The 27,885-nt window shown below is 52.6% G+C and overlaps 1 protein-coding gene across 4 annotated transcripts in view; it reads right to left on the bottom strand.

The window, feature by feature from the left end:
* The window catches only part of SCN4A (sodium voltage-gated channel alpha subunit 4), a 45,275-nt gene that overhangs the window by 790 nt on the left and 16,600 nt on the right, over positions 1-27,885 (bottom strand). For 2 of the 4 annotated variants that reach the window (XR_014185881.1, XR_014185882.1), the window contains exons 9-26: positions 27,044-27,185; positions 25,890-26,102; positions 23,619-23,774; positions 23,265-23,388; positions 22,335-22,573; positions 20,127-20,300; positions 19,461-19,817; positions 14,986-15,414; positions 10,680-10,809; positions 9,970-10,124; positions 8,891-9,064; positions 8,221-8,343; positions 7,691-7,969; positions 6,479-6,532; positions 5,046-5,183; positions 4,694-4,798; positions 3,732-4,002; positions 395-3,271 (exon numbers count right to left, since the gene is read on the bottom strand). Coding sequence is in view for 2 of the 4 variants with exons in the window: in XM_082070813.1 (XP_081926939.1) it covers positions 2,079-3,271; positions 3,732-4,002; positions 4,694-4,798; positions 5,046-5,183; positions 6,479-6,532; positions 7,691-7,969; positions 8,221-8,343; positions 8,891-9,064; positions 9,970-10,124; positions 10,680-10,809; positions 14,986-15,414; positions 19,461-19,817; positions 20,127-20,300; positions 22,335-22,573; positions 23,265-23,388; positions 23,619-23,774; positions 25,890-26,102; positions 27,044-27,185 (4,456 nt within the window). In the remaining 2 variants the exon portion in view is untranslated. Of the gene's footprint in view, positions 1-337; positions 3,272-3,731; positions 4,003-4,693; positions 4,799-5,045; positions 5,184-6,478; positions 6,533-7,690; positions 7,970-8,220; positions 8,344-8,890; positions 9,065-9,969; positions 10,125-10,679; positions 10,810-14,985; positions 15,415-19,460; positions 19,818-20,126; positions 20,301-22,334; positions 22,574-23,264; positions 23,389-23,618; positions 23,775-25,889; positions 26,103-27,043; positions 27,186-27,885 lie in introns of those variants that run through there. The other 2 variants (XM_082070813.1, XM_082070812.1) reach the window with 1 other exon arrangement.

A 27,885-nucleotide genomic window follows, 5' to 3' on the forward strand; every position in this document is an offset into this window, starting at 1 on the left:
CCCACCTGTCTCCTTGGTTGACCCTGCAGCAACATCTCCTATTGCTCCTGTAGTTGGGGGTCATTGCCGTGAGGCACTAAAGGCTCCAAGAGACTTGTCCACGAGCAGAGCAGAAGCTCTGGGGTCTTGTCTGGGTTGGATGTACCAGGGGGAACCAGCCCAGGGGATCTCTTGTGCAGGATGAGGCCACCAAGTCCTGCTGAGGATGGCAGGTCCAACCAAGACCACACACAGGGACAACCCCTGAAGCAATGGGATGGGGCATTTACACCTCCCATGGTCATGGAAAGCATTTCTCCCTCCAACACACCCTAATGCATTCGATATCGTAATAATAGACCATTTACAGTTGTTTATTTTAAGAAATGTACAAAGAAAAATGGCTTTAGCTCACAGAAATCCCGCTCTTTGACATCTTTTTCCCATCACCAGCGACACGTACGTACAAGCAGCATCGATTGTGAACCACAATCCGGGCTGGAAACCGCTGTGCCACGGATGCTTCCCACGGGAACGCCTTCTAAAGCAGCTTGGAAATGAAAGCACGAGGCTACGGGACGAGCAGAGCGACCCCGACTCTGCCGCCCACCCGGCGACACGTGGGTGCAAACCAGCTCAGCACCGCATCCGTAACGGCTCGGCACCAAAACCAGCCCAAGGAAAAATATATATAATAATTATAATAATAATAATAATAATAATAAAAAAAGACAGACCTTTGGCTTCAAGAAGCAGCCCTTGTTTTAACTGGAAGACGTTTTGGTTCATGTTTGGTTTGATCTCAAGAGGTTTGATTTCCCCTCCTTTTGAAGGCAGAAAGCAACCTGGAGGTGAACTCAGGGTCTTTTGCACATTTTTAAAAGTTTAATTTCCCTTTGCCCACCTGGGTAAAGAGGATTAAAACCTTTTCTCCCCTGGGAAAACCCTCCTGTGGTGGGGGGTTTGGTGGTGAGGACCTGCCTTGCCCCACCAGGCTCTGCAGAGACCCAGCACATGCACCAGCTCATCCCCACAGGAAGGATGCTCAGCCCCAAATTTGGGGATTTACACCCCAGTGGGGTCACTCATGGCATTAAAACCCCCTCAGTGCTGGGGGGCAATGGTATTTAAGGGACCCCTTATTGCATGGACTGTTCAAACACTCCAGTCCCCAGGGATGCGCCTCATTAATTAATTAACCAACAGCCCCCAGTGGGACATTTCCATTTACTACGGGGCTTGAAAAAAAACCCCTAAAAGTGGTTTTGTTACAGGGATCGGGGATTTTTGGAGGAGGTTTTACAAACTCTACCTTTGTCCATTGCTTTCCTACCACAAAATCTGGATGAAACAGGAAAACAGAGAAGAAGCTTGGATATAAATATAAATACCCTTTACATTCGTACCATAGAGACCTGAATGATTTATGATTCCAATGCATATTCAGAGACCTTTGAAACCTGATATTTAACCCTGAGAACATATCTGCAGATGCTTTGTTTTGGCTATGCAAACCAATATTTAAGACATAATTGCACTTTCTTTGTATATAACAAAAAAATAATTCATAAAGCTTATTCAAATATTCAAAAGAAAGGTGCTACTTTAAGACATTGGAGATTTTTGTTCACAAAACCTTGTATTTTCTGTAATTATTCTTAATACTAATTCACATGGCTCATCTTCCACTGGCTGCACTCTGGAAGAATAATATACAGGAAAATCTCTTAATTGTGAAATAACATTAAAAATAATTACTTTAAGTAAAAGGACAGCCGTTCTCACTTGTTAATGTCTGAAAGACATCGTTACCACGATGAGATCATTTCAAAACTAAAATGTTTCTCCTTCGCCAACAACAGATAGATTTCACATTTAATTCTCATAAGAAAAAGAATATTTAACTCTTTGCAAGTGCAGCGAGCTGTAAAACCCAAGATCAGTGAGAGATCCTGCTTCAAAGTTAAGGTTTCTGCTTGAATTATCTGAGATTAGCTCAATATCTAAGATCTACTGATCTGTGTATGGAAGAGCTCTAGAAAAGGAGATATAAATAAAGTCTTTTCAGGCTGGGCAAGAGACGGAATCTTCTCCTTGTGTTATACCAGCGACTCCTTCACAACACGTTCCTTACCCCGTGTTTTTGCTTCGCCAGGAGCATCACGAGTCTCTGAGCCAGCAACGGGTGCAAGACCAAAGGCAGGGGCTGTCCCCACGTCTGTCCCACTGTTCCCATAAATCTCCTGCATTTTGGTGGCGATCAGACCTTCCTTCTCGGGCGCGTCCTCCTTCAGGGCGTCCTCGTCCTTGCTGTGCCGGTACATGTAGGACGCCTGCTTCACCGAGCGCCTCAGGAGGTACCTCCGGAAAGCCCTCTGGATTTTTGTGGCGCAGACCTCTTCGTGTTTCCTCTTCAGAGTGGTGGTGATGGGTTCGTAGGAAACCTTGGAGGGGTTCGCGGCCATGAACTTCTCCTCCATGGTGGCCTTCAAGGCGTCCATCTCTCCCGAGTCTCCCAGCACCTCCTTAGTCAGGGCAAAGAGGATATCCAGGCAGTGGATTTTGTCCCCAGCAACCATTGGTAGATCCATGGTGATGAGCTTGATCTTGTTCGGCTTTGGAATTTTGAGTGGCTCCTGTAAGGTGTCTACAAAGTCAGACAAGGTGCTGTATGCGATAAACTGGGTGGCGTCTGGGTCGAACTTCTCCCAGATCTCATAAAACATTTCAAAATCATCTTCACAAAGAGGTTCGCTGCTCTCCTCTGTGGCCACGTTGAAGTTCTCCAGGATGATGGCGATGTACATGTTCACCACGATGAGAAAGGAGATGATGATGTAGCTGCAGAAGAAGAAGATGCCGATGGATGGATTGCCACAGTCCCCTTTTATAGAACTGCCAGGGTTTTCCAGCTCAGGGTCGCAGTCGGGGGGACCGCTGTTCAGGATTGGGTTGAGGAGGCCATCCCATCCAGCTGACGTCGTGATCTGGAAGAGGCAGATGATGCTGTTCCCAAAAGTTTCAAAGTTGAAGATGTCATCGATCCCCGACTCTTTCTTTACATAGGCGAAGTTGGACATCCCGAAGATGGAGTAGATGAACATGACGAGGAAAAGCAGGAGACCAATGTTGAACAGGGCAGGCAGGGACATCATCAGAGCAAACAGGAGGGTCCGGATGCCTTTTGCCCCCCGGATCAGCCGGAGGACACGGCCAATCCTTGCCAGCCTGATGACCCTGAAGAGGGTGGGTGATACGAAGTACTTCTCTATGATGTCCGAGAGGACGATACCTGTGAAGGGATGAAAAAGAGGTGAGTTTGCCATGCTCTACAGCCAACGTAGGGAGGCGAGGTGGACCTAGTCCATCTGGTAGGTCTGGGGGGACACAGGCAGGTGAGGCCACCCCCAATGTCACACAGCGCTCTGCTCTGCTGGTGGCAAAGGGGACGTGTTCCAAAACATCTCTGAGCACAGACTCAAAGGTTTAATACCGCCTGTTCTGTGTCAACAGTGCAACTGCGCAACACAGAGACAAGGGCAACCCAACACCAAGGAGTGGGACAGAATTCCAGCCCCTGACCCTGCCTGGTGGCCTTACGTCTGTCTCATCCTGTTGTCTTGGCCCTGCTGAAAGGGTGGGTGTAAGTGGGTGGCCAGTGACAGCTTGCTGGCTGTGGACTGGCCAAACCATTTCCACCCTTTATTATCCTATGGGACCCCTGAGGAACCAGTGGAACCAGCAGGACTCACCTAAGATGGAGAGGATGACCACCACAAAGTCAAAGATGTTCCAGCCGATAGTGAAGTAGTAGTAGCGCAAGGCAAACATTTTGAGCACACACTCTCCAGTGAAGATGACAATGAAGACCAGGTTGATCTTGTAGAGAATAGATGTTTTGAGTTCACTCTGATCATCCGTTTCCACCATCATGGTCACCATGTTAAGGCAAATCAGGATCATGATGGTTATGTCAAACACCTGCTTGGTAACAAAGTCAAACACCATCCCTTGAAACTTGTTCTGCCATCAGGGTCATGTAGGTGATGATGGAGAACCAGAGGTGAGGTGGAAACATGGGACAGACACACACAAAACAAACACAACAGAAAAAGAAGAAACTGTATTTAAAAAAGTGCAGGAAACTACACGTTTCATGGCCACAAAAGCCATGGAAGAAGAATACCCAGCACCTTGTGGGATGGAACCCTCCTGGTAACACCATGGCCAGGAGGTGTGGGCACAGGGGACAGTTGGTTTCTCATCACATCCACAGCTAATGCATCAGGGCAAAAATAAACACGTGGGAAAAGGCCTCGCTTGGCTGGGCTATCAAAACAAAACCTGTCCAAACTGCACGTGTATTGGTGATGTCCCCTCTAGGGGTGTTGAAAACTGAGCTTTCCCTGAGTAACTCCCTCTGTGAGAGGAGCTGAGACAAGAAAAAACTCTAATCCCCAAAAAAGGGATCTCCAACTTGTCCTTTACAGGAGACCCAGGGATAAAGAGCAGATCCAAAGGAGGTGGCCTGATGGGAACCTCTTCTGAAGCCCCAGCTTTTATCAAGGTCCTGTCTGAAAGCAGCAATGGGGAGGCAGGATTTGGCTCCTTGTCCCCGTAAATGCTCTTCCTGGGAGCTGCCTCGTTCACTTTGGACAGTTGGTGGCTTGAAGTGCCCCCCATGCTGTACTCCAAGGTGATGAACCCAACATACCGATGGCCTGGGGATGGGCTTCTGGGGTTTCTTGGAGCCGAGCTTCTTCATGGCGTTGTAGTATTTCTTCTGCTCTTCCGTCATGAAGATGTCTTTGCCTCCAAAGTATAGAGGAAATCAGCTCTGTTAGTCTTGGGAACTCACCTCTTCCTACCAAACGTCTCTGACCGTGTTCCGTCCCACCAAGCACCTCTGACCGTGCTCCTTCCCACCAAGCACCTCCAGCTAAGCTTCTACCAGGTTTTGTGAAACCTGCTTCCTCCTGTCTTACCCTTTTTTGCCCTTTTTCCCCTCCATCCCAGACCAGTGTCCCAGGATGCAGTAACAGCTGCAGGACTCAGAAAATACTTATCTTTTTCTTCTGCTGGTTGAAGTTGTCGATGATGACGCCGATGAAGAGGTTCAGGGTGAAGAAGGCGCCGAAGATGATGAAGATGACAAAGTAGATGTACATGTAGAGGTTGATCTCATACTGTGGCTGCTCTTCAATCTGACCGGGAGAGATGGGAAACGTGAGAAAGTGTGTCCCCAAGCACCCCCAGACAAGGGGTCACTGTGTCCAGGCAAAGCTGTGGGGTGGCTGCTCCAAAACCTTTGGCAGATGTTGTGTGGGTTCAGTGGCAGCAGCCACGGGATGGGACATCCACATGAGACTGGCTGGGGGACAAGGGTGCTGACCCCCACTCCCACAGCACAGGCAGGGGAACAGGAAAGGATGCACAGATGCAGCAATTTCAATGAGCAAACTTGTGTTTCTTCCCCAAAATCAGCTTTCCAAAGGCTGAAATACAGCCAGAAGTGAAAGGAGTTTCAATTTGTGCCACGCCAGCGCACGGGGGTGGCACAGCCTGGCAGCTCATCAAGGGACACCAATTAATCCTGTTCTATATTTGTTTGGAGGCATCCCAAGGTGTCACTACCGGCTTTCCCCACGTCGAGGAAAACTCTTGGCAGAAGAGGGTGGATTTTCTCCCAAAACAGCTCTGCCCCAGGTGTTCGGGGAGGCAGGAGCCCAAGCCATGTTCAAAAGGGCTTGGAAGCTGCACAGCTGCAGCTGGGCCAAGAGAAGTGGCTGTTTCTGATGCTAAAAAGGGCAATGAAACCAAAACATTCAGGCCCATGGGTGTGGGGGACTGGCCCCCCCAGTGGGACTCGTGCGAGCTTGCTTGGTCAGAGGAAGGTGGGACATTCCTCCAACTGCCTGGACTCGTGGTGGTCTACACACATGGGGTGGTGCATGGACACTTTTTGGGATGGATCACAGTAGGAACAGTCTCTGCAGAAAGCCCTTCAAAAAAATTAATGTTTTTAATAATCCCTTTAACCCAAAGGTTAAATGCTGGCCGCTCTGTTTTAATAACTGTTTTATTGCTCAGGGCAAGCCAGGCCAGGTGTTTAAAAGACACATAGATGAGGTTTTCAGGGTTTAGTGCCAGTGTTGGGTTAACAGTTGGACTTGGTGATCCTGAGGGGCTTTTCCAATCAAAATTATTCACTGACAGCTACACAAGGGGTGATGGTTTGAAACTAAAGGAGGGAGATTCAGGCTGGACATGAGGAAGGAATTGTTGTCCCTGAGGGTGGTGAGAGCCTGGCCCAGGTTGGCCAGAGAGGTGGTGGATGAACCATCCCTGGAGACATCCCAGGCCAGGCTGGACGGGGCTCTGAGCACCCTGAGCTGGTGAAGATGTCCCTGCTCATGGCAGGGGGGGCACTGGGGGAGCTGGGAACGTCCCTTCAACCCAAACCTTTCGGGTTGTGAGACATCCCTGCTTGTCCCCTCACCTCGCGCGAGTCCACGGCAGCGTACATGATGTCCATCCAGCCCTTGAAGGTCGCCTGTGGGGACAGTGGAGAAGAACAGATTCAGTGGGAGGTATTTGGGGAAAGGAAAGGAAGGCGATGGGTGCGTGTTTGTGGTTTTAGCTCTGAGGACACCTGCTCAGCCCAGAGTTACAGCTTCTCTGTGGGAACGGCAGGAGAGGGACCATGTGCTGAATCACAAGAAAAATGCCCCGATGCAGAGATACCAAGATTTGCACATGCACACACAAGCTCCGTTCTGGGGCTGAAGTTGCCAGTGACTTCCCAAAATGCTGCTGCAAACCAGGCTGGGAAGAGAGGCAACCAACTCTTTTATCCTCAGAAAATAAAGTGCTTTTTCCCCACGGCAGAGCTGTGCCGGGGCCGGCTGCTCCCAGCTCGTGCCATCTCAACAGCTCTGCCTCCTCTGTCACTGGATCTCCATCCTGGTGGCATGTGTGTGAGCACACCACATCTTTTACAGGCTTTTGCTCCTGATTTGTTAAACAAAAAGCCTGAACATCTTGTTTCCTGGACCTGATGGAACAACAAATGTGAAGAGGAAGCTGAATTTCAAACTGGTTAATTGATTTAGATTGTGCGCTCTGATTCTGCCACTGCAGGTTCCTGTGGATCTGATGAGGGGAACCCCAGCCCACCCAAGAGCAGAGCCCACACCTATATTCTTGTGAAAACTGCGGTGAGCAGTTTCCCTTCTTCTCGCCCGGCTCAGCTGTGGTGGGTGCAGCAGCAGCTCGACCGTGTTCGCCCACCGCCCTGCGGCGGACACACAACTTTTTCCAATCGTCATCATCCCTGTGCAAAACTCGTGCAGCCCATGATGAGAGCAGACCTGACTTTTCCAACAGGTGGGGGGAAAAGAGAGTGCATCCCCTCCTCCCTTCGGCATCCCCTGCTTTGCAGAGGAGTTCTCGCAGCTCCAGGTTTGGTGCTGCCTACACTATCCATACCAGCTCCCTGGTGACCTTCCCCTCCCATCTTCTACCCTCTCGCTTTCCTTTTAGCTTTGCAGGTTTTTTTTTTTGTGTTAAACACCCATTTCAGAGCTAAGAAGCAGCCAAGCGGCCCTGTCTGGGCAAAAGGGCAGCGTCTCACATCAGCCCTGATGCTAATCACACTGCTCCTCTACAGCAATCCATGTCTTGGAGGGATGGCAGCCACTTTAGTACGTACCACCTGCAGCAAGGAGAGGTATCCCAAGCCCACGTTGTCAAAGTTGACCTTGACGTTGACCCATCTGACCTCGTTGGTGTAGAGGAGGGCCATGCAGTCGCTCTTGTTGTTGACCGCGGTGATGTCGAAGAGCTCGCCCGTGGTGGTGTTGACGCATCGGTAGTACTTCCCCGCAAAGAGGTTCACCCCCATGATGCTGAATATCAGCCAGAAGATGAGGCAGACCAGCAGGACGTTCATGATGGAGGGGATGGCACCCAGCAAGGCATTCACCACCACCTGCAAGGGGAGAATAGACCTTGGAGGACCTGGGTGGGGAACTAGGCTGGCAATGATGTGACCTTCATGTCCCTGTGCCCCAGCAGCACCAAGTGGGTTCAAACTGGATGAAAGGTACCTTAGCATCCATCCCACCATTCTGGATGCCCCTGAAAACCATTTTGGGATGGGTCCCCAATGGAGGTGACAGCTGAATGGTGCCACGTTGCAAGGTCATGTCACAACCAGCAGCACCCAGGGGAGGCACCTACCCTCATGCCTTCAAATCTGGAGAGGGCGCGCAGTGGTCTCAGAGCCCTCAGCGTCCGCAGGGACTTGATGGCTCCCAGCTCGGAGTATCCCAGCCAGTTCGCTGTCAGGCTGATGATGGAAACCTAGAAGGAGCAGCCCAAGGGATTAGTGGCGTCTCAGACGGAAACACAACTGAACCACGTCCCTGCAGCTCTTGCCTGTCCCTCTTTCCCCAGCACTTCCTTGGGCTGGTGGTTATTGTCTTGTCTTGAGACACAGGGACCGGCATCGAGCCCTGGGGTCCCTGGTGCCCTGGGACCTGGAGAATGTCCCCGTCTGTTGGGTACGAGGCTGGAGGTGACAGGGGATGCAGAAATACTGTACAGGTGGGATAGTAAGTTGTGTTACAGAGCATTTGGGAGACCCTATTGCTCTTCACATCTCTACTGGGGTCTGGGAGAACAGCGTGGGCTTGTTCTTGGCTTGAGCATAAGACAGAAAGGGTTTGAAATGGTTTCTGCAACCAGGGAAAGAATTGGCCGTTCCTGTGGAGAACCACTATTTTAAGCAAAGGTCTAAGCCCTCATTCCACAGCCACCCTGTTGTCCTTTAAAATACAACATGGATTCTTTTGCAACACCCTGCTACAAACCCCTAATGCTCCCAAACTTCTCATCAGCCAACACTCACATCGACAATGAGGAAATCCAGCCAGCACCACGCGTTGGTGAAGTACACCTTGAAGCCATAGGCCACCCACTTGAGCAACATCTCGATGACAAAGATGTAGGAGAAGACCTTGTCGGCGTACTCCAGGATGGTGCGTATCACCTTGCGTTGTTCGATGTAGATGTCCTCAAAAGCCTGGAAGAGGTGTGGAGCTACGTGACAGTCATTCTTCCATTAGACCTGCTGCACAGCTCAATGCAGCCACAGACACCCCTGCGTTGTCCCTGCAGTACTAGGGCTTGGGGCACCTTGAAAATCCAAGAACCCAGCTGCGGGTGGCATTTACTGATGTACCTGATCAACATGGGGTCTAACTCTTGTTTGCAAGTTCTTGTTGGCTGCGTAGAGTGGTGACTGACCCAAAGCAAAGCCTCACAGCAGCAAACTAGAAAGATGGGGCAGATGTTTGAGCAGGGCCTGTTGTGACAGGACAAGGGGTGATGGCTTGAAACTAAAGGAGGGAGATTCAGGCTGGCCATGAGGAAGGAATTGTTGTCACTGAGGGTGGTGAGAGCCTGGCCCAGGTTGGCCAGAGAGGTGGTGGCTGAACAATCCCTGGAGACATCCCAGGCCAGGCTGGACGGGGCTCTGAGCAACCTGAGCTGGTGAAGATGTCCCTGCTCATGGCAGGGGGGCACTGAGGGAGCTGGGAATGTCCCTTCAACACATACCATTCTCATGATTCTGTGATTGAGAGCAGAAGGGGTTGCATGAGGTTGCATCCCCTTGAACCCATGGACCACAGCCCATGATGGAGGCTGGGGAGGTCTCCGCAGCAGTGACTTTAGCAACGCATGGCTCTTGGAGGACAAGGCGAAGATGCTTAAAGCCCCTTGCAAGGCTGCACATTGGGTAGACCGGAGCCAATGGGGTTTTAAATCAAACATCTGCCTACAGCTGTGTTATTTCACACAGGAGACAACCATGCGATGCCCAGAGCCTCTGGTGCTGCTGCTTGGTCCTTACCCACATTCCTGGGCTCTCACCAAGCTGGAGAGCTGCTGCAGAGCAAACAGGACATGGCGAAAAGTGGGACCTACCAGCGCCCCACTGCTGAGGAGGATCATGAAGACGATGAAGGTCTCGAACCAGTCGTGCTCCACGATGCGGAAGCAGGTTTTCCGGATGTTCCACCAAACCTTCCCTCTGTCACTGGTGATGTCCACATAGAGGCAGGGACACCTCTTCACACAGGCTGGGGATGGGACAAAGTGCTGGGGGTTAGGACGTTTCCACCACCTATTCTTGGTTTTATTGTCATTTTAAGGCCTCTGAGGTGGAGTTTGGAGCAGGATCCTGCTGGGCATGCAAGAGGGGAGCCCCATGGGGACCCCTTGGTGGTACAGGAGGATCTGGAGTTTGGGCTGAGAGAAGCAAGTCTGGGGTTGTTATGCTGCAAGAATAACAACAAGGGGTAGGACAAGGGGTAATGGGTTCAAACTGGAACACAAGTGGTTCCACTTAAATTTGAGAAGAAACTTGTTCCTGGTGAGGGTGGCAGAGCCTGGCCCAGGCTGCCCAGGGGGGTTGTGGAGTCTCCTTCTGTGCAGACATTCCAACCCGCCTGGACACCTTCCTGTGTAACCTCATCTGGGTGTTCCTGCTCCATGGGGGGATTGCACTGGATGAGCTTTCCAGGTTCCTTCCAACCCCTGACATTCTGGGATTCTGTGAAGAACTGGTTGGCAACGGCCCTTCCACACCCACATCCCCCTGTCCCCGGGGTCCCCTGCCCTGCTCGGTCCCTCACCCTCAGTGAAACACTCCTCGGGCTCGTTGCTCTCCTCTGCCTCTTCTGCCACCTCCTCCTCCTCCGGCAGTGGGGGCTTGTAATCCACAGTGCTGCACATGGATGATGCGTTGTCGCTGGAGAGGGGATTCTGCAAAGGGAGAGGAGGATTCATGCCAAGCTGCCCCACAGAAGGGATGCATCTAGGCTGCTTCCAGCCATGCTTCATCTCCTTGTGCCCCCAAAGAGACCAGGCAGTACTGGGGAGCCGGCTGGTGGGACTCCAGTGCTTGGAGACTGCTCCAAGTCTCTTTCTTATGAAAACACAGCCCAGAACAAAGCTGTTGAATTGTCTAGAGCTGCAGACCTTGGAGGATAGTTGGCTGAACAAGCGTGATGGGAGCGGCTGAGGGACCTGGGGGGTTCAGCTGGAGAACAGGAGCTGAGGGGAGACCTTCTGATCTCTGAACTGCCTGAAAGGAGCTTGGAGCCAGGGGGGTCGGGCTCTGCTCCCCAGGAACAAGCGCCAGGAGCAGAGGAAACAGCCTCAAGTTGCATCAGGGGAGGTTGAGGTTGGATGTGGGGAACAATTTCTTCCCCAAAGGGCTGTGGGGCATTGGAACAGGCTGCCCAGGGCAGTGCTGGAGTCACCATCCCTGGAGGGTTGGACAGACGGACATGAGGTTCTCAGGACATGGGGCAGTGCCAGGGCTGGGGGAACGGGTGGACTCGATGATTTTAAAGGTCCTTTCCAACCAAAGTGATTCTGTGACATTGCCTTGAGGAGCAGGACACAGTGGCACAAGCTGTCAGCTGGTGGCTCTGCAGGAGCCCTGGGCCACCCTCTGCAGGGCTGGGGGATTAGAGACCTCGGCACAGAGCCAGGGGAATGACACATGGAAACCATCTGCCTCCAGGACAAATCTTGCAAAGGCATGAGGTGGAGACAAACCAGTACAGCCATCTCGGAGACGGGGAAAGATGCCCAGAGGTGCTCGGCAGGTTTGTGTAACCCAAGAACTCTGTGCTGGTGCTCAGGGAAAGTCCTGTTGGATTGGTATGGAGATAACTGTGCTGGTAGGGCCTGTTGCAATAGGACAAGGGGTGATGGTTTGAAACTAAAGGAGGGAGATTCAGGCTGGCCATGAGGAAGGAATTGTTGTCACTGAGGGTGGTGAGAGCCTGGCCCAGGTTGGCCAGAGAGGTGGTGGATGAACCATCCCTGGAGACATCCCAGGCCAGGCTGGACGGGGCTCTGAGCAACCTGAGCTGGTGAAGATGTCCCTGCTCATGGCAGGGGGGGCACTGGGGGACCTGGGAAGGTCCCTTCAACCCAAACTATTCTGTGATTCTATGCACCACAGCCCAGAGCACCTCAGGAGACATCACCGTGCCTGGCAGGACAGGTGTCCGAGCCAAAAAACCCCCAGGAAGAGCCCTGAGCTGTGGCAGTAACTCTGCACAGCCACACACCAGCACTGCTGTTCCCGTCACCTCTTCACTGCTTTGCGGTGCAAAAGATAAATCATGCATAAGATGCAGAAGTACTTGAGAACAGCCACACTGCAACCATCAATTCAACCTGAAAAATATCTTTGTCTCGGAAAGGAGCTGCTCTGGAAGGGCAAGAGCATTTACCAGCATTTTCTGAGCAGACCATCAGGAGAAATCTCCCCCGTTTGCAACCGTGTCCCCAGCGCGATGTGGTGTGTCGGGCTTTGGCTCCATCTGGAGCTGATCGAGGGCATGTGAGCGCACCGAGCCAGCCGCGATCCGCCCCAAGGACCAGCTCAGGGCCCCCCTAGTTAACACCAGATTTATAATTATCATTTCATGTCATGACTGCCAGCCCGTTGCCCACCCTGCCTGTTGGGGCAGGGTTGTTGATTCACCCCCTGCTTTGCACCTTGGTTGATGTTTGACTGAATTTAGCCACCAAAACCAGCAGTGAGGATGGGGTGAGCTGCTATTTGGCAGCCAAGAGATGCTATTTGCCCCCTTCACACGCCAAGTAGCCAGGGGTGGCTCTCAAAATATGATATCTATGCAGGGAACTTGACTTGTAGTAGGAAAAAATTGGGGAAAAATGCCAAATATCAGCCCTCCCACAAAGGGGAAGGACAACAGCAAGTCCCCTCACTCCTTCCCTTGACCAAGGTGCTCCAGGCAGGTTTGTCCATTGTGAGGACAGCAAGCAGCATGTTTGCAATGGGTTACAGCCAGCCACCACTGCTCCGGCCATCTTCCTCCAGCAGCACCAACTGCTGAAAACACCCCGTTTTCCCAGCTAAAAACATTATAAATAAATAACGAGGATTATCCCCTCTTCTTGCACTCACACCCCAAGCGAAGCCAGGTCCCTGTCACTGCGTGGAGCCACAAGGAGACTGCAGACAGGGGAGGAGGAGGAGGACGGCTCTGGGGTTTTAGGAGTGTGGGTTCCATTTGCAGCCCTGCGCCAGGCTCCTTGTGCAATCACAGACGGGCACTCGAAACCAGTTGTGTTTGCACCAAACTGCACCCTTGCTTCTGCCCCAGCATGCTGCTCTGAGCTGGACCAGCTAGGACAGAGCTTAGAATCATAGAACAGTTTTAGTTGGAAGAGACCGTCAAGTTCAAGTCCAACCGTTCCCCACCCCTGGCACTGCCCCATGTCCTGAGAACCTCATGTCCGTCTGTCCAACCCTCCAGGGATGGTGACTCCAGCACTGCCCTGGGCAGCCTGTTCCAGTGCCCAACAGCCCTTTCTGGGAATAAATTATCCCCAAGATCCAATTTAAAGCTCTTGGGCAGAAATACTTGCCATCAATAGTCAGAATAAACCTCCACATCAAAGCTGGTCGTTTTTCATACACTTTCCAGATTGACGCAGTTGCTCCTCTCCACTGTCCAGCGTTTCCCCAGGACCTCAGTGAAACCCCATTGTGAGAACTAATTTCCCACCAGACTATCACCCTCCTTTTTATGTTCTCTTGGGTCTGAGTTTCTTGTCTCACATTTCCCTGTCATCTTGACAGGCTGGGAGAGCTGGGATGTTCAGAAGAGAAGAGAAGTTCCAGGGAGACTTTAGCGCAGCCTTTTTGTACTTAAAAGTGGCCCATAAGAAAGATGGGGACAGACTTTTGAGCAGGGCCTGTTGAGACAGGACAAGGGGTGATGGTTTGAAACTAAAGGAGGGAGATTCAGGCTGGACATGAGGAAGGAATTGTTGTCCTGAGGGTGGTGAGAGCCTGGCCCAGGTTGGCCAGAGAGGTGGTGGCTGAACCATCCCTGGAGACATCCCAGGCCAGGCTGGACGGGGCTCTGAGCAACCTGAGCTGGTGAAGATGTCCCTGCTCATGGCAGGGGGGGCACTGGATGGACTTTGAACGTCCCTTCAACCCAAACTACTCTATGATTCTATGCCTCGGTGCTCTGGGAAGATGAGTCGGTGTCCCACAGCCTGGACAGTCCCCTCCATGCCTCAACATGGCAGTGCTGGCATCAGCTGTCTCCTCAGCTTTGGATCCAAGAAGCATCGCTTCATGTTCAGTCGTGCTAAGCTCCTCCATCTGGTTTCATACCCTACCCGGCAATGCTTTCTGAGGCATTAGCGGTGGATCCAATGTTAGCGCCATCAGCAGATTTCCTGGCATCAGATTCCTCTGGAACATCTTTAACCCCACACTGAGTGCTTTGACCCTTGACTGTGGTGCTGTGGGTCCTCCTGGCATTAGCAATATCCCCAGAGCCTGACCCAAACCAGGCCAGACCCCTGCTTGGTTCAACACACACCCCTCCAGCATACGTTGGGAAATGTCACGTTGAAAATCCCCAAGTTTGGGCCATGCTGCACATTGCAGAAAAGCTAGAAATAACCCAAACCAGCATAACTCTTATGAGGAAGGGCTGAGAGAGCTGGAGCTGTTGACCTGGAGAAGAGAAGCTGAGAGGGATCTGCTCAATGGATCAATATCTCAGGGTGGGTGTCAGAGGATGGACCAGACTCTGTTCATGGTGCCCAGCGCCAGGGTGAGGGGCAACGGGCACAGACTGAAACACAGGAGGCTCCATCTGAACACGAGGAGAAACTTCTTTCCTTTGCGGTGCTAGAGCCTGGCCCAGGCTGCCCAGAGCGGGTGTGGAGTCTCCTTCTCTGAGACATTCAAACCTCCTGGGCCCACCTGTGTGATCTGCTCTGTGACCCTGTGTGAGCAGGGCTGGGGATCTACAGGGATCCCTTCAACACCAACCATCCTGTGATTCTGTGATAATTCTTCGGGCAGCACAGCAAGAATGTGTCAATCCCACTTTTTGGGATTGAAACCCTTCCATTTGCTTTTCTTACCTTGGCATCTTCGGTGTCGGACTGGGTGCTGGTCTCCTCGTAGAGGTCGGACTCCTCTGATGCGATAGGGACTTGCACCGTCAGGTTGGGGTTGTTAATGAAATTCATGTGGTCCAGTTCATCCATGAGATAATGCTCTTTGCCAGTGACTCTGTCCAGATACTCCGACTTGGGCTCCTGGCCCGTGTCCACGTGGTTCAGCACAGAGTTTTCTCTTTTACTGTGTTCTTGCTCTTCCTCTGGTGCCACCTTCTTCCCCTTCCACAGCCTGCGGAGCAGTGTGATGATAGAGGTCTTCACAAAGTCGATCCCTCTAGTGATCCTGCCGATAGCGATCTGCAAATTGTTCATCTCTCCATCGTCATCAGACGCCGCCAGGCTGTCGGCGCTGAAGGAGCTCAGCAGCAAAGCTAAGAAGAGGTTCAGCACCTGGAGGGGACAAAAGCAAATACCAGCGGTGACATCTGGCACCAACATTGTCCCCATAGGCTGGAGCAGCAGAGGCCAGTCATGGCCGTGGAGAAGACCTTACATTGAGCATATAATGGGACTCTTCCCATCGCCCAGCTCTGGGGGCTGCAGAGATGCCAATCCTTCTCCTGGAGAACATGGTCCTCCTCACTCCTCCCTGGGCTGTGATACCTCAGTGTCACCCCCAGTAATGGGTCCGTTTACAAATGATGCCAGTCACTGCTTCATCCCCTCTCAAATCACCTCACCTGTGGGTCCATCAGCATGTCCCTTCCTTCGCTGTCTTGGAGCTCTTGGCCTGGCTGGTCCCCACGTGTGACTCTCCAAAGCCTGTGGTGCTTCTCCCCACCACCCAGAGGATGCAACTCAGTTCCATCCCTTCTCTTCCTAGGGATAAACCTCCTGCTTATTGTGCCCCCAGCTGCAACTCTTGGCTGGCTTTGGTAGCTCAAACGTCCTGAGGGTCTCCAAACCCCAGAGCCATGTAGGAGCCTCAGTCACATCCATAACCACATCCCTTTCTACCAGAGACACTCTGCTCCCTGGAGAACAGAGTTTCATTGAATAGTTTGGATTGAAGGGACCTTCAGATGTCATCCAGCGCCACCCCTGCCATGAGCAGGGACACCTTCACCATCTCAGGTTGCTCAGAGCCCCGTCCAGCCTGGCCTGGGATGTCTCCAGGGATGGTTCATCCACCACCTCTCTGGCCAACCTGGGCCAGGCTCTCACCACCCTCAGGGCAACAATTCCTTCCTCATGTCCAGCCTGAATCTCCCCTCTTCTAGTTTCAAACCATTAATTTAAAACCATTCATCTCAGCACAAGTCAGCTCATGGGATGCGGATGCTCTGTATGGCTCCAGGCACAGGCTCTCTCCTTCTTCCCTCAGATCTTTCCTATTTCTCCGTGCCCAGAACATGCCTGCACCCCTCCGCAGCCTCTCCCAGCGCGGGTGGGCAGCTGCACGCCAGAACCCCGAGCAGGACGGGTTCTCCCTGGGGTACAGGAGCATCGCGGCACCCGGAGACGCTCCCGCTGGAGAGCGGCCGATGGGCCAAGCCCTCAGCTGTCGGTGTTTGTGCCTTTTAGTGCCAGCAGCGCATCTGAGAAGGGAATTAGCTGCTATTCAAGGTCACTGCTGTTTTCACATGGCTCATACCACATGACTTAAATCGCATCTTTAAATAAATCCCCACTATCCCATCAGTTTAATACTTAACTTTAAGTACCAATTACAGCTAAAGTTGCCATTGGGTGGTTTGTTTTTTTGGAGAGGAGTCGGTTACCTTGTCACCCGACTGACTTCCTCCCTTTTCCCTTAATAACCTCAAAGGAAATACTCAAAGTGTCACTAACGGTAAAGGACAACCGGCCGTCGCTTTATTCCTGCCGAGGGGAAGCGGGGAGAAACGCACCCCCCTGCAGCTGGGATGCTCCGGGGGCTGCTCGGGACAGGTTCCAGGGCTCAGAAATACCCATGACACAGCCAGGAGAGCGTGGCATAGAGGATGAAGAGGGCAGAGATGGCTCTGGGGGTTGTCGTGTGCCGTATTTCTCATATTAGCTTTACATGAGCACCGTGCAGCAGCACAGAGACAGAAAGCTGGGGGGTGATCCCAGGAGGGCAGCCTGTGATACCACCAGCTGAAAATCACACTGCTTATTGATGTGATCAGTATCTCAGGGTGTGTGTCAGAGGATGGACCAGACTCTGTTCAGTGGTGCCCAACGCCAGGGTGAGGGGCAACGGGCACAGACTGAAACACAGGAGGCTCCATGTGAACACGAGGAGAAACTTCTTTCCTTTGCGGTGCCAGAGCCTGGCCCAGGCTGCCCAGAGCGGGTGTGGAGTCTCCTTCTCTGAGACATTCAAACCCCCTGGGCCCACCTGTGTGATCTGCTCTGTGACCCTGTGTGAGCAGGGCTGGGGATCTACAGAGGTTCCCAAACCGCCAACTGTGCTGTGATTCTGGGCTCCCATATCATCTCCAGGAAGGGTGGATGGACTGTCCTTCTCCGAAAACTGCCTCCAGAAAAGGATAAGTTTCCAGACTCCCTTTTGGGCAGGGTCTCCAAGGAGGCCCAGCTGCGAGTCCCCATCTCTGAGCTCCTGCGCTCTCTGCAGACCATCCTGGAGCTGCTCCTGCTGCTCACAGGTGATTTTCAGCCTGATTCAGCATTGCAATTCAAATGAACGGTAAGGCAGTGTTACAAGCTGTTGCTGACTGCTGGGTGAGGGGCAGCCAGGGGGACATCAGGCTGCTCCCCACCTCGAGGAGATGTATCCACATCTGCCCAGCACAACCCATAGAATCATAGAACAGTTTGTGTTGAAGGGACGTTCCCAGCCCCCCCAGTGTCCCCCCTGCCATGACAGGGACATCTGCACCAGCTCAGGGTGCTCAGAGCCCCGTCCAGCCTGGCCTGGGATGTCTCCAGGGATGGTTCATCCACCACCTCTCTGGCCAACCTGGGCCAGGCTCTCACCACCCTCAGGGACAACAATTCCTTCCTCATGTCCAGCCTGAATCTCCCTCCTTTACTTTCAAACCATCACCCCTTGTCCTGTTGTAACAGACCCACCCCAGAACACCCCAGTGCGAGGTCCCTGCCAGTCCAGCTATGTTGCCCCCAAATACTTGACATGAGTCAGGGAAGCCAAACAGCACCCAAATCTCAACTTCCTTCCCTCAAAGCGGGACACTCCTGTCTGTCCTACCCCTGACCTTACGCATGGGGTGGTCTGGGTCCCCCTCAGGCTGCGGTCACCCCTCTGGAGAGCAGGACTAGAGCAGCCACCCGTGGTGGGGAGGGAGGTGTCAGCAGCTCCCTTGGCAGATAGTTTTTCAAAGCAAATTCCAAAGGGCTTACACAACCCCGGCAAGTAATCGGAGCGATTCGGCAAGCCGCCGCGCTTCCCTCCCCTGCCTCGCTCCTTAAGAAGGGAGAGCAGGGCCCACGCAGGCTGGAAAACAAGCTTCAAAGCCGCCAGTGAGAGGGTTACCAAGTTTAGAAAGGATTTCATGCTCGCCTGGAACTCACAGACCTGCAGCGCAGGCAGTGAGCGGTTCGGGTTAGTGGGGAGGGCGATGGGCAGGGAGGGCGGGTGACGGGGACCAGGGGGTCACCGGGGCTTGGGGGAAGGAGCTGAGTGTTGTCCTGCATCCCAGGGTGACACCAGGACTGTGGTGAGTGTTGGGGATGCTGGGGATCTGCAAAAGCCTCACAGGGGGGTCTGCTCCCAAAAGCACCCGGGATCGAAGGGCCAGGCCTGGGTGAGTGCGATATAACAACGTCTCCATCACTCTTCGCAGGAGGGCTGGAAATCATAGAATAATTGAAACATTTTGTTTGGAGAAGACCCTCAAGATCATGGAGTTCAACCATAACCCACCTGTGGCACTGCTCCATGTCCCTGAAAACCTAATCTCCATCTGTTCAACCCTCCAGGGATGGTGACTCCACCACACATCTGTGACACCCACCCTGGTACCAGGATAGCAAATCAGCGTGTTGACTTCCTCCCTCTCCCAGCCTCCTTTCCCATCCCTTTCTGTTGAGTTTTGGTGGAGATAACACCAGCACAGCACCATGCCTGCAGCCTCTCACTGAAAAGCCACATTGAGAAGGAAGAGCGGCTTGAAGATGAGCCCTCTTTTGTTCTACAGTTGCTCCCACATCTGTCTAAAACTCATTAAGTTTTCAGTGCCTCAGTTTCCCCATCTGTTCCTGATCCAATTTCAACTGAAGGTCCTCAGAAATTTCTCCCTACCTGGCTTTACACAGAGCTCAGCACATCCCCACTGGCCACACAAAGAAAGGAGGTTGAGCCCTTGGCCTGTGCTCCTGTACATCTCCAACAAGACCATGTCCACAGGAGATAAGCCAAACTGGACAGCACTGGCCAGAGAGCAAGGGACAGAGGTGTCCCCACCCCACAACACCCTCCGTCCTTGCCCTTCCCCCTTTCATTGAAGGTCCACCCCAGCTCCAAGACTCACCACAAGGTTCCCGATGACCATGACCATCATGAAGACGATGAGGCACATGGTCTGGCCAGCCACCTCCATGCAGTCCCACATGGTCTCGATCCACTCCCCGCAGAGGATGCGGAAGACGATGAGGAAGGAGTGGAAGAAGTCGTGCATGTGCCAGCGGGGCAGCGTGCAGTCGAGGGAGATCTTGCACACGCACTCCATGTAGCTCTTCCCAAAGAGCTGCATCCCCACCACGGCGAATATGAAGACGATGATGGCCAGCACCAGCGTGAGGTTCCCCAGGGCACCCACTGAGTTGCCGATGATCTTGATGAGCATGTTGAGGGTGGGCCAGGACTTGGCGAGCTTGAAAACCCTCAGCTATGAGGAGCAAGGAGACAAGGTGATGATTCGCCTGGGGCTTTCGTTGCCACAAGGTGTCAGCAAGGCAGTGAAGCTGGGATTAGACCTTCACACAGCAATTTTATTAAGACAGGAGGGATTAAACACCCAACTGCCTTGCAAAGAGCATAGACTCTGACTTCCCTAAATACTTAGCTCAACATTTAGTATTAACTTCAACAAGCGACACATTGGTGACCATCATAAAAGAGGTTGGACAAGCCATTCTCCATCCTGGTGGCAATTCCATCCAAACCCCCATGGACATCTTGTCCCCACGGCACGTACCAAGCGGAAGGAGCGGAGCACAGAGAGCCCTTGAACATTGGCCAAGCCCAGCTCCACCAGGCTCAAGGTGACGATGATGCTGTCAAAGATGTTCCAGCCCTGCTGGAAATACTCGTAGGGGTCCAAAGCGATGAGCTTCAGGACCATCTCTGCTGTGAAGATCCCTGTAAAGACCTGTGGGAAACAGCACCCTTGTCACTTTGTTTGAAGTCCAGAGCTGGGTGGGTAGCACCTCTTTTTTTTGTTGTATTCTCAAGGAGTTTCATGCCATTAGGTCCAGTCCCAGTTAGGAATAAGCTCCCCAGCTGCTGCCCAGTGTGGTTTGTGAAGCCAGGCTGGGAGTACTGGTGACTGATTGCTTCTGGAGACACACAACAGTGCGTGTTGGCAGGCGGAAATTAAATATAAGAGTTTTGTTGGCAAAGCGACCCCCCTTTGAGCGATTGCCGAACCACAGACATTGCCAGCACAGGGAACTGGGCTGCTACTGGGAATGCCCTGCCCCTCCCCAAGCCTTGTGAAAGCTGATCCGGCTTTTAGACGCTGCTCTTTTCCTGGGACTACAACGGCGCTGTGCATTATCACATTACTGTGAGCGGCATCAGCAATGTGACAATTAGCATCCTTGCTGCAATTTCACGACATGGCATGTGCAGAGGGAACGCAGTGGCAAGTCTTGCCTTGGGTGTGGATCATAGAATAGTTTGGGTTGAAGGGATGTTCCCAGCTCCCCCAGTGCCCCCCCTGCCATGAGCAGGGACATCTTCACCAGCTCAGGTTGCTCAGAGCCCCGTCCAGCCTGGCCTGGGATGTGTCCAGGGATGGTTCATCCACCACCTCTCTGGCCAACCTGGGCCAGGCTCTCACCACCCTCAGGGGCAAAACCATTGAGATCATCGCACTGGGGTGCACAGGTCCATGTCACCACTGCACGGGGACACTTCTGCACCAGCATCCCAGAGGATGCTCCCTGGCATGTCCCTTTGTGTGCCCATCCATAAATGTCCCCTCTACTGCTCCTGCTAGCCGGTCCCTGGCACTGGGCTGTACATGCAGCCAGAAACGGCTGCTGGCCTGATGAAAAAGCTGGAGCCTCCTTTGCGGCGTGACCGTGCTCTGAGCAACAGCCAATTAATCCCCTTGTATTTCCTGAATGAAACCAGAGACAAAGCAGTTATGTGCTGAGTGTCATCCTGCCGGCCTGGGTCCCGGCCACCAGCATGTGTCACCCCAGTGCCTGTGCACCGGCAGGTGCTTGAACAGGGAAAGGTGGCAGATGGGGAGACCCAAGCTCTCTCATCTGTTATCTGCAATTCCCAGAGCTACCCAGGGCCTCCTGGACTTGTCCCAACGCAGATTGCATCCACCTAAAAGACATTTACCCCCAGCTCCAAGCAGGAGCAGCCACAGCTGGTTGCCAAATATGCCCATGGAATCAGGACAGCCCAGATTTGCAGGGATCTCACTGGGAAAAGTCCAGATTGTGCCAGGGGAGGTTGAGGTTGGGAGCAATTTCTTCCCCAAAGGGCTGTGGGGCATTGGAACAGGCTGCCCAGGGCAGTGCTGGAGTCACCATCCCTGGAGGGGTTGAGCAGATGCAGAGATGAGGTTCTCAGGACATGGGGCAGTGCCAGGGCTGGGGCAACAGTTGTACTTGATTTTGAGTGGCTTTTCCAACCAAAATGTATCTATGATTCTATCATTATTATGCTTCCTACTAACACTGTTGCCTACTGGTCCATGGGGACCTGTTTGCTCCCAGTCCCTGAACTGGCCCCTGCTCTGCCCCACAGACACTCGGCATCACAAGGACACTGCGGTGTCAGCCAGGGCTGCAGCAGCTTGTGCCTGACCCTGGGTTGCAACTTAGGAGGTGGCTCAGGAAAGCTCTGCAACCCAGTTGCCACATCTGCACCACCAACATGCACAAAACAAGATGGCAGCTGCAGCAGAATGGGAGCAGGGGATGATAGATCCCACCCCCACCATCACCTCCCTTGATCTAAACCATCCTGGAACCCAACGCACCACAGAGATGCTGCGATCAGACCCCCCAAGCACTTTTTCAGTAGCTGGGAAGCATTTCCAGATATTCATCCCTGCTGTTCAGGTGACACAATGACAGCAGAGGGGATCTGCCCACCAGGGTGGATGGTGGGGCTGCTGTGGCTCTGGACGGGGATGGATGGGACACCCATAGCTGCCTACCAGGTTCCCCACAGACAGCACGTTCTCGAACTCCTCCGTCATGGGGTAATGCTCCATGGCCATGAAGAGCGTGTTGAGCACGATGCAGATGGTGATGCCCAAGTCCACGAAGGGGTCCATGACCACCAGCTTGACAAACTCCTTCAGCTTCACCCACGGAGGGCAGCAGTTCCAGACCAGGAACATGTGGGCAAATTTGTACCACCAGGATGGGCATTTCTGGTGAGCTTCCTCCAGCTCTGAGGGCAGGAGGGAAAAATGAAGTCAGCGTGGGGTTCTCCTGTCTTCCCATGGGTGGGCCAAGTGCTAACCCACTAGAAGAGACCTCTCCTGAGGTCCTGAACCAGCCCTAGACTATCTAAGAGTTTAATAAGGGGGCTAAAAGAAGTAGCATGCCAAGGGATGTTGTGGACCGCTCAACTCAGAGAGGGATGGAGCTCTCGGTCCAGTCCTTCTCTCAGCACCTGGGCGGGATTTGGGGTGTCCTCACCATGTTGAGATTGCAGGGACACCCAGGGAACCACCCTTGTGAGTTTGGTGGCCATTCCCATGGAGGGCAGGGCTGAGAAACCCGTTATTGCTGAGTCTACAGTACTTTTTACTGCAGCTAAGCCAGGAGCTCTTGGGAAGCCACTCAACAGCTCCCAGTTGACTCTGGAGACTGTTGTAATCAACTGCAATCCAATTCATTTGCGTGAGATATTGTATTATTGCCTCCAGGCATCACCTGAGTGAGTTGGATGAAGAGCTTTGAGCATCACTGAACCTGGATGGAGACCCCAGGTCCATGGTCACCCCTCACACGGGGCTGGAAATTTGGGATCAGCTGCTGCCACTAGCATGTGCTGAGCTACCCAAGCCCACGAATGCACAATGGTTGAGCTGAAACAGCTGACACACAGTCCCCACCCAGCCCTGGGAAGGACGTACCTTCCACCGCATTGGAGATGACACTTATGGCGCTCCCCACCCTCTTCTCCAGGCCTGGCCCATCTTGGTTGCCCACAGTGAGGTGATTGTGGTCTGATTTCTCCAGATCGTTGGTTTGGTTGAACTGGAAGGAGAGGAGGTCACAGGGGATAAATGAAGAGCGCTGGAGGGTGTTTAATGTGGTTAAAGATCGAGCAAGCAGAAAAGAGGGGCATGGTTTGGAGAGACCTGGGGGTGCAACATGGGAGCTGCAGGTGGGCTGCAGAAAGGCTTGTAGGGTCCACAACAAGCTGGGCACAAGTCTGACCCTTCACCGGGGTGTATGAGGGGTGGCAGAGGGAGCCGAGCACGTACATCGATCACCGTAGCCTGGCGTTCCAGCACGACCTTGGGGACCACCTGCCCTTTGCCGTCCTTTGCCTTCTCCTGGTCGCTGTTCAGGTCTGAGTCACCTTCCTTCTCCGCCACTCCACTGGGCAGGGAACTGCTGCTGGATCGATGGTCCTGCAACTGCAGTGACCCATAGAGTCAGTCTGGGGTGAAGGGACATTCCCAGCCCTCCCAGTGCCCCCCCTGCCATGAGCAGGGACATCTTCACCAGCTCAGGGTGCTCAGAGCCCCGTCCAGCCTGGCCTGGGATGTCTCCAGGGATGGTTCATCCACCACCTCTCTGGCCAACCTGGGCCAGGCTCTCACCACCCTCAGGGACAACAATTCCTTCCTCAAGTCCAGCCTGAATCTCCCTCCTTTAGTTTCAAACCATTGGCAGGATCACCGTGGGGTTTAGCAAACAGATTCCTGCAGAAATGTTGAACTTGCAAGAACTTGCTTTTCACTTGCACACCCCACCTGTACTGAGCTCTCTTCTCAGCCATATTAGATCTGCTCAAATTTTATCAGGGAGAATAATTTATAAGGACAAAGCTACACAAACCCTTTAATTCGTGTCTTGCAGTAAATTTTAATCTTTGAAATGCACTTTCACCCCAGACGAGAAAGAAGCAAATTCTTCAAGGCTTTTGCTGAAGAGCAATGTGCAAGATTTTTGGACTTTCACTGAATTTGTCAATGTTTGGGTCAATTCTTTTTTGTCCCCAAATATTTTATTAGGCTTTTATTTGCACATGCAATCATTTAATTATTTTTTCCTTTCTGACAGTGATGTTAATATTTGAAGTTCACTGCACCTTCTGGTAGTACTAAGGATGCCACAGCAGAGCGGGAACCTCTCTGTTCCCACCGCACATCAAGATGCAACATGATTTCCACACTCAGCTGCTGGATATTATCAATAAATGGATCTGAGTGCCCATTTCTTGTAGGTGCTTTGCCCTCGTTCTCAGCCCTCTGTCATTTCCATTTCTCTAGGTGACAATAAATGAGTATCATCCCTTAATAAAGCCTTTGGGCAACTCACTGGTTAATTTGCTTGGGGAAAAACCAGCCACAGCAGTGGCTTTGTGCTCAGCCCCAGAGTCCCCGTCCCTTAGGCTGGGCTTGCTTAGGCCCATCCTGCAAACAGCAGCAGCCAGATAAGAGCATCAAGCCACTTCCTCGGAGGATGTTGTGGCTCAGCACTGATAAGCATCAAGAGACAGAGGTGCTAGAGAAAAGAAAACACTGTTTTGTGTCTGTGTGTGAGGAAGTTGGGCTCTTGCCCAGACTAACAGCGAGATTTGCAGGGATGTCTCCTGCCGACGTCGCTGACAAAGACCAGAATGATGATTTGAGATGGAAAGCGGCTGAGCAGCAGCAGCATCAGGCATCACAGAAGCTTCTGCCCACATTTTTAGAGGCGTATTGTACTGAAAAAAGACTTTTCAAGGACCAGAAAGGGGCTAAAGTGACACCCCAGGAGTGCAATGGAGCAAATGGGCGGAAATCAGGCATCAACCATTTTGACACTAGCTTGTAGAAATATCAGTGCAAACTCCAGTATCTGCTCATGTGTTGGGGGACAGCGGTGGGGCCAGACCCCAGGAGTTTTGCTTCAGGTCCTGCAAGGACACCCCGACCTCCTGGGGTGAGACACAGGGTCTCTTGAGCCCTCTCTGCTCTTTCCAATCTTGGCCTAAAGCAAATGGTTCACTAAAGAATTCCTCTTTGCTTCTTTTTGTTCCCCTGATCATAATCTCCCCGTACAGACTCTCTGCTGGGTTTCCTGCTCCTGATGTGCTACAGGAAGATATATTGTGCCTTTTCTGCCTTGTTTCTCACCTCCTCCTTTCAAAGCAATACCGCAACGCCGTCCTGCACCTCTCTGCTGCCTCCCAGTGCTCCCTGTGCTGGATTATGGATGTGGAAATTAAATATTTTCAGCCTTTTCCTCTCCCCTGCCTCAGGACAGTATCTCAACTTTTTGATTCAGCTGTGACCCCCCAAATAGTTACTCAATTATAGAATCATAGAATCATTTCTGTTGGAAGAGACCCTCAGGATCACCGAGTCCAACCATAACCCAACCCTAGCACTAAACCGTGTTCCTATCTTTGCTAACTACAGGCCAAATGGGGATTATTATTGGATTTTACATAAATAAAGTCACCACCATGCTTGTCGCTCCCTCCCCTTCTCTCCTCCTGTTTCCTGAGGTCCCTCATTTTGGCCTCCACACTTTCCACCAACCAACTTCTCTTGCTCCTCTTGGTGCTTCTTCAGCTGCTCCATGAGCTGCTGAAATTCCTCCTCCTTCTGCTGCTCCTCCAGCATCGTGGCATCATTTTGTTCTGCGTAAGCCATGGCCACCACGGCGAGGATGAGGTTGATGAGGTAGAAGGAACCGAGAAATATAACCACCACGAAGAAGATCATGTATGTTTTCCCTGCTGAACGCAGCGTCTGTGGGAAGAGGAGACACGGGTTGTCACATCAACTCAGCACAGTGTCAGTTTGAAGATGCTTCCCATGAAAGGGCACCATCCCATTTATGGTAGGAGTACAAGGTCTTAGAATCATCAAATCATTTTAGTTGGAAGAGACACTCAAGATGATCGAGTCCAACCATTAACCCTACCCTCTCACTAAACCATGTCCCTAAGAACCTCATCGACGCATCTTTTGCTCCCATCTTCCCAAAGGGCTTGTCCTTGCCCAGGGGACCTTCCTGCAGTCCATGGCACTGGGTCAGGACTGGTGTGAAATGGCCAGATGTCTCAGCAAACCCAGCCACACTGCTCTGTGATGGGTGGTAGAGTTGGAGGTGAGACCAATATTTCATCAGAGACTCGCTTTTCCGTGACAGTGACTCACGTCCCTCAGCCCCCAACTTCTCAGGTCTCACCCTTGGGCCAAGAGTGACCCTTTTTACCTCATGATCTGGGCATAATCATTTCCAGAGGACACATGTAGCCTTTAGATGCAGGCTTGCTTTCATCTAAGCAGTCCCTGGACCCAGGGTCAGCTGGGATTTTGTGGCATCTGCAACTTCTACCTGAGGGATGACTCAGTGCAGGGGACAAGTGGCCTTTTCCCCCCTTCCCCTCTCCCTTAGCTAAAGCCAGAGATGTTCTAGATACTCCTATAAATCCCCAATTTCAATGCTACAGCTCACCACATGGCTGAAGCACACCTGGGCTTTGCCCTGGAAAATACACCGCACCGCTCAGGTTGGGGAACTGGATGGGACCATGCCCCATTCCTGCCAATCCTGTTTAGATCCATAAATCACAAAACAAGGTCCCACATGATCCCAGCCAAGTGACTTTTACCTGTCCTAGACCAAGGACAGCATCAAAATGAGAGAAGCATTTGCACAAGGATAGAAAAAATGTGATGCCTACCAGCTGGAAGAGGTTCTCCCAGTAGTCCTGCGTCATGAGGCGGAAGAGGGCCAGGAAAGCCCAGCTGAAGGTGTCGTAGCTGGTGTAGCCGTAGTTGGGGTTCCTCCCCGCCTTCATGCACTGGTACCCTTCAGGGCACTTCCTACCAAAGGAGCCGCAGGGGCAGCCGGTGTCAGCCCCCGGTGCTGCCCCTCCTGTATCCACAGCAGCCCCTGGAGATGCTGAGATGCTTCAGCAGAACCTCCTTCTCCAAGCTGATACAGTCTGGATGTCCAGACTGATACCCCCCTGAGGTGATACAGGTGGCAGGCCTGGACTGACACCCCCCTGAAATGATACAGGTGGGATGCCTGGACTGACACCCCCCTGAAATGATACAGGTGGGATGCCTGGACTGACACCCCCCTGAAATGATACAGGTGGGATGCCTGGACTGATACCCCCCTGAGATGATACAGGTTGGATGCCTGGACCGATACCCCCCTGAGATGATACAGGTGGGATGCCTGGACCGATACCCCCCTGAGATGATACAGGTTGGATGCCTGGACCGACACCCTCCTGAAATGATACAGGTGGGATGCCTGGACCGATACCCCCCTGAGATGACACAGGTGGGATGCCTGGACTGATACCCCCCCAATACGATACAGGTTGGATGCCTGGACTGATACCCCCCTGAGATGATACAGGCTGGATGCCTGGACTGATACCCCCCAAAGATGATACAGCCTTCATTCATCTGCCACGTTCCCAGCCCCGATCCTGTCCCACCCAAGCATCACTGGTCCCCAGGCTGCACTGGCTGCCTTGACCCCTCCCAGGGAGCTGTGGGGGGACAT

The sequence above is a fragment of the Streptopelia decaocto genome (genome assembly GCF_964273445.1).
Source record: "Streptopelia decaocto genome assembly, chromosome: 22".
Taxonomy (NCBI): domain Eukaryota; kingdom Metazoa; phylum Chordata; class Aves; order Columbiformes; family Columbidae; genus Streptopelia; species Streptopelia decaocto.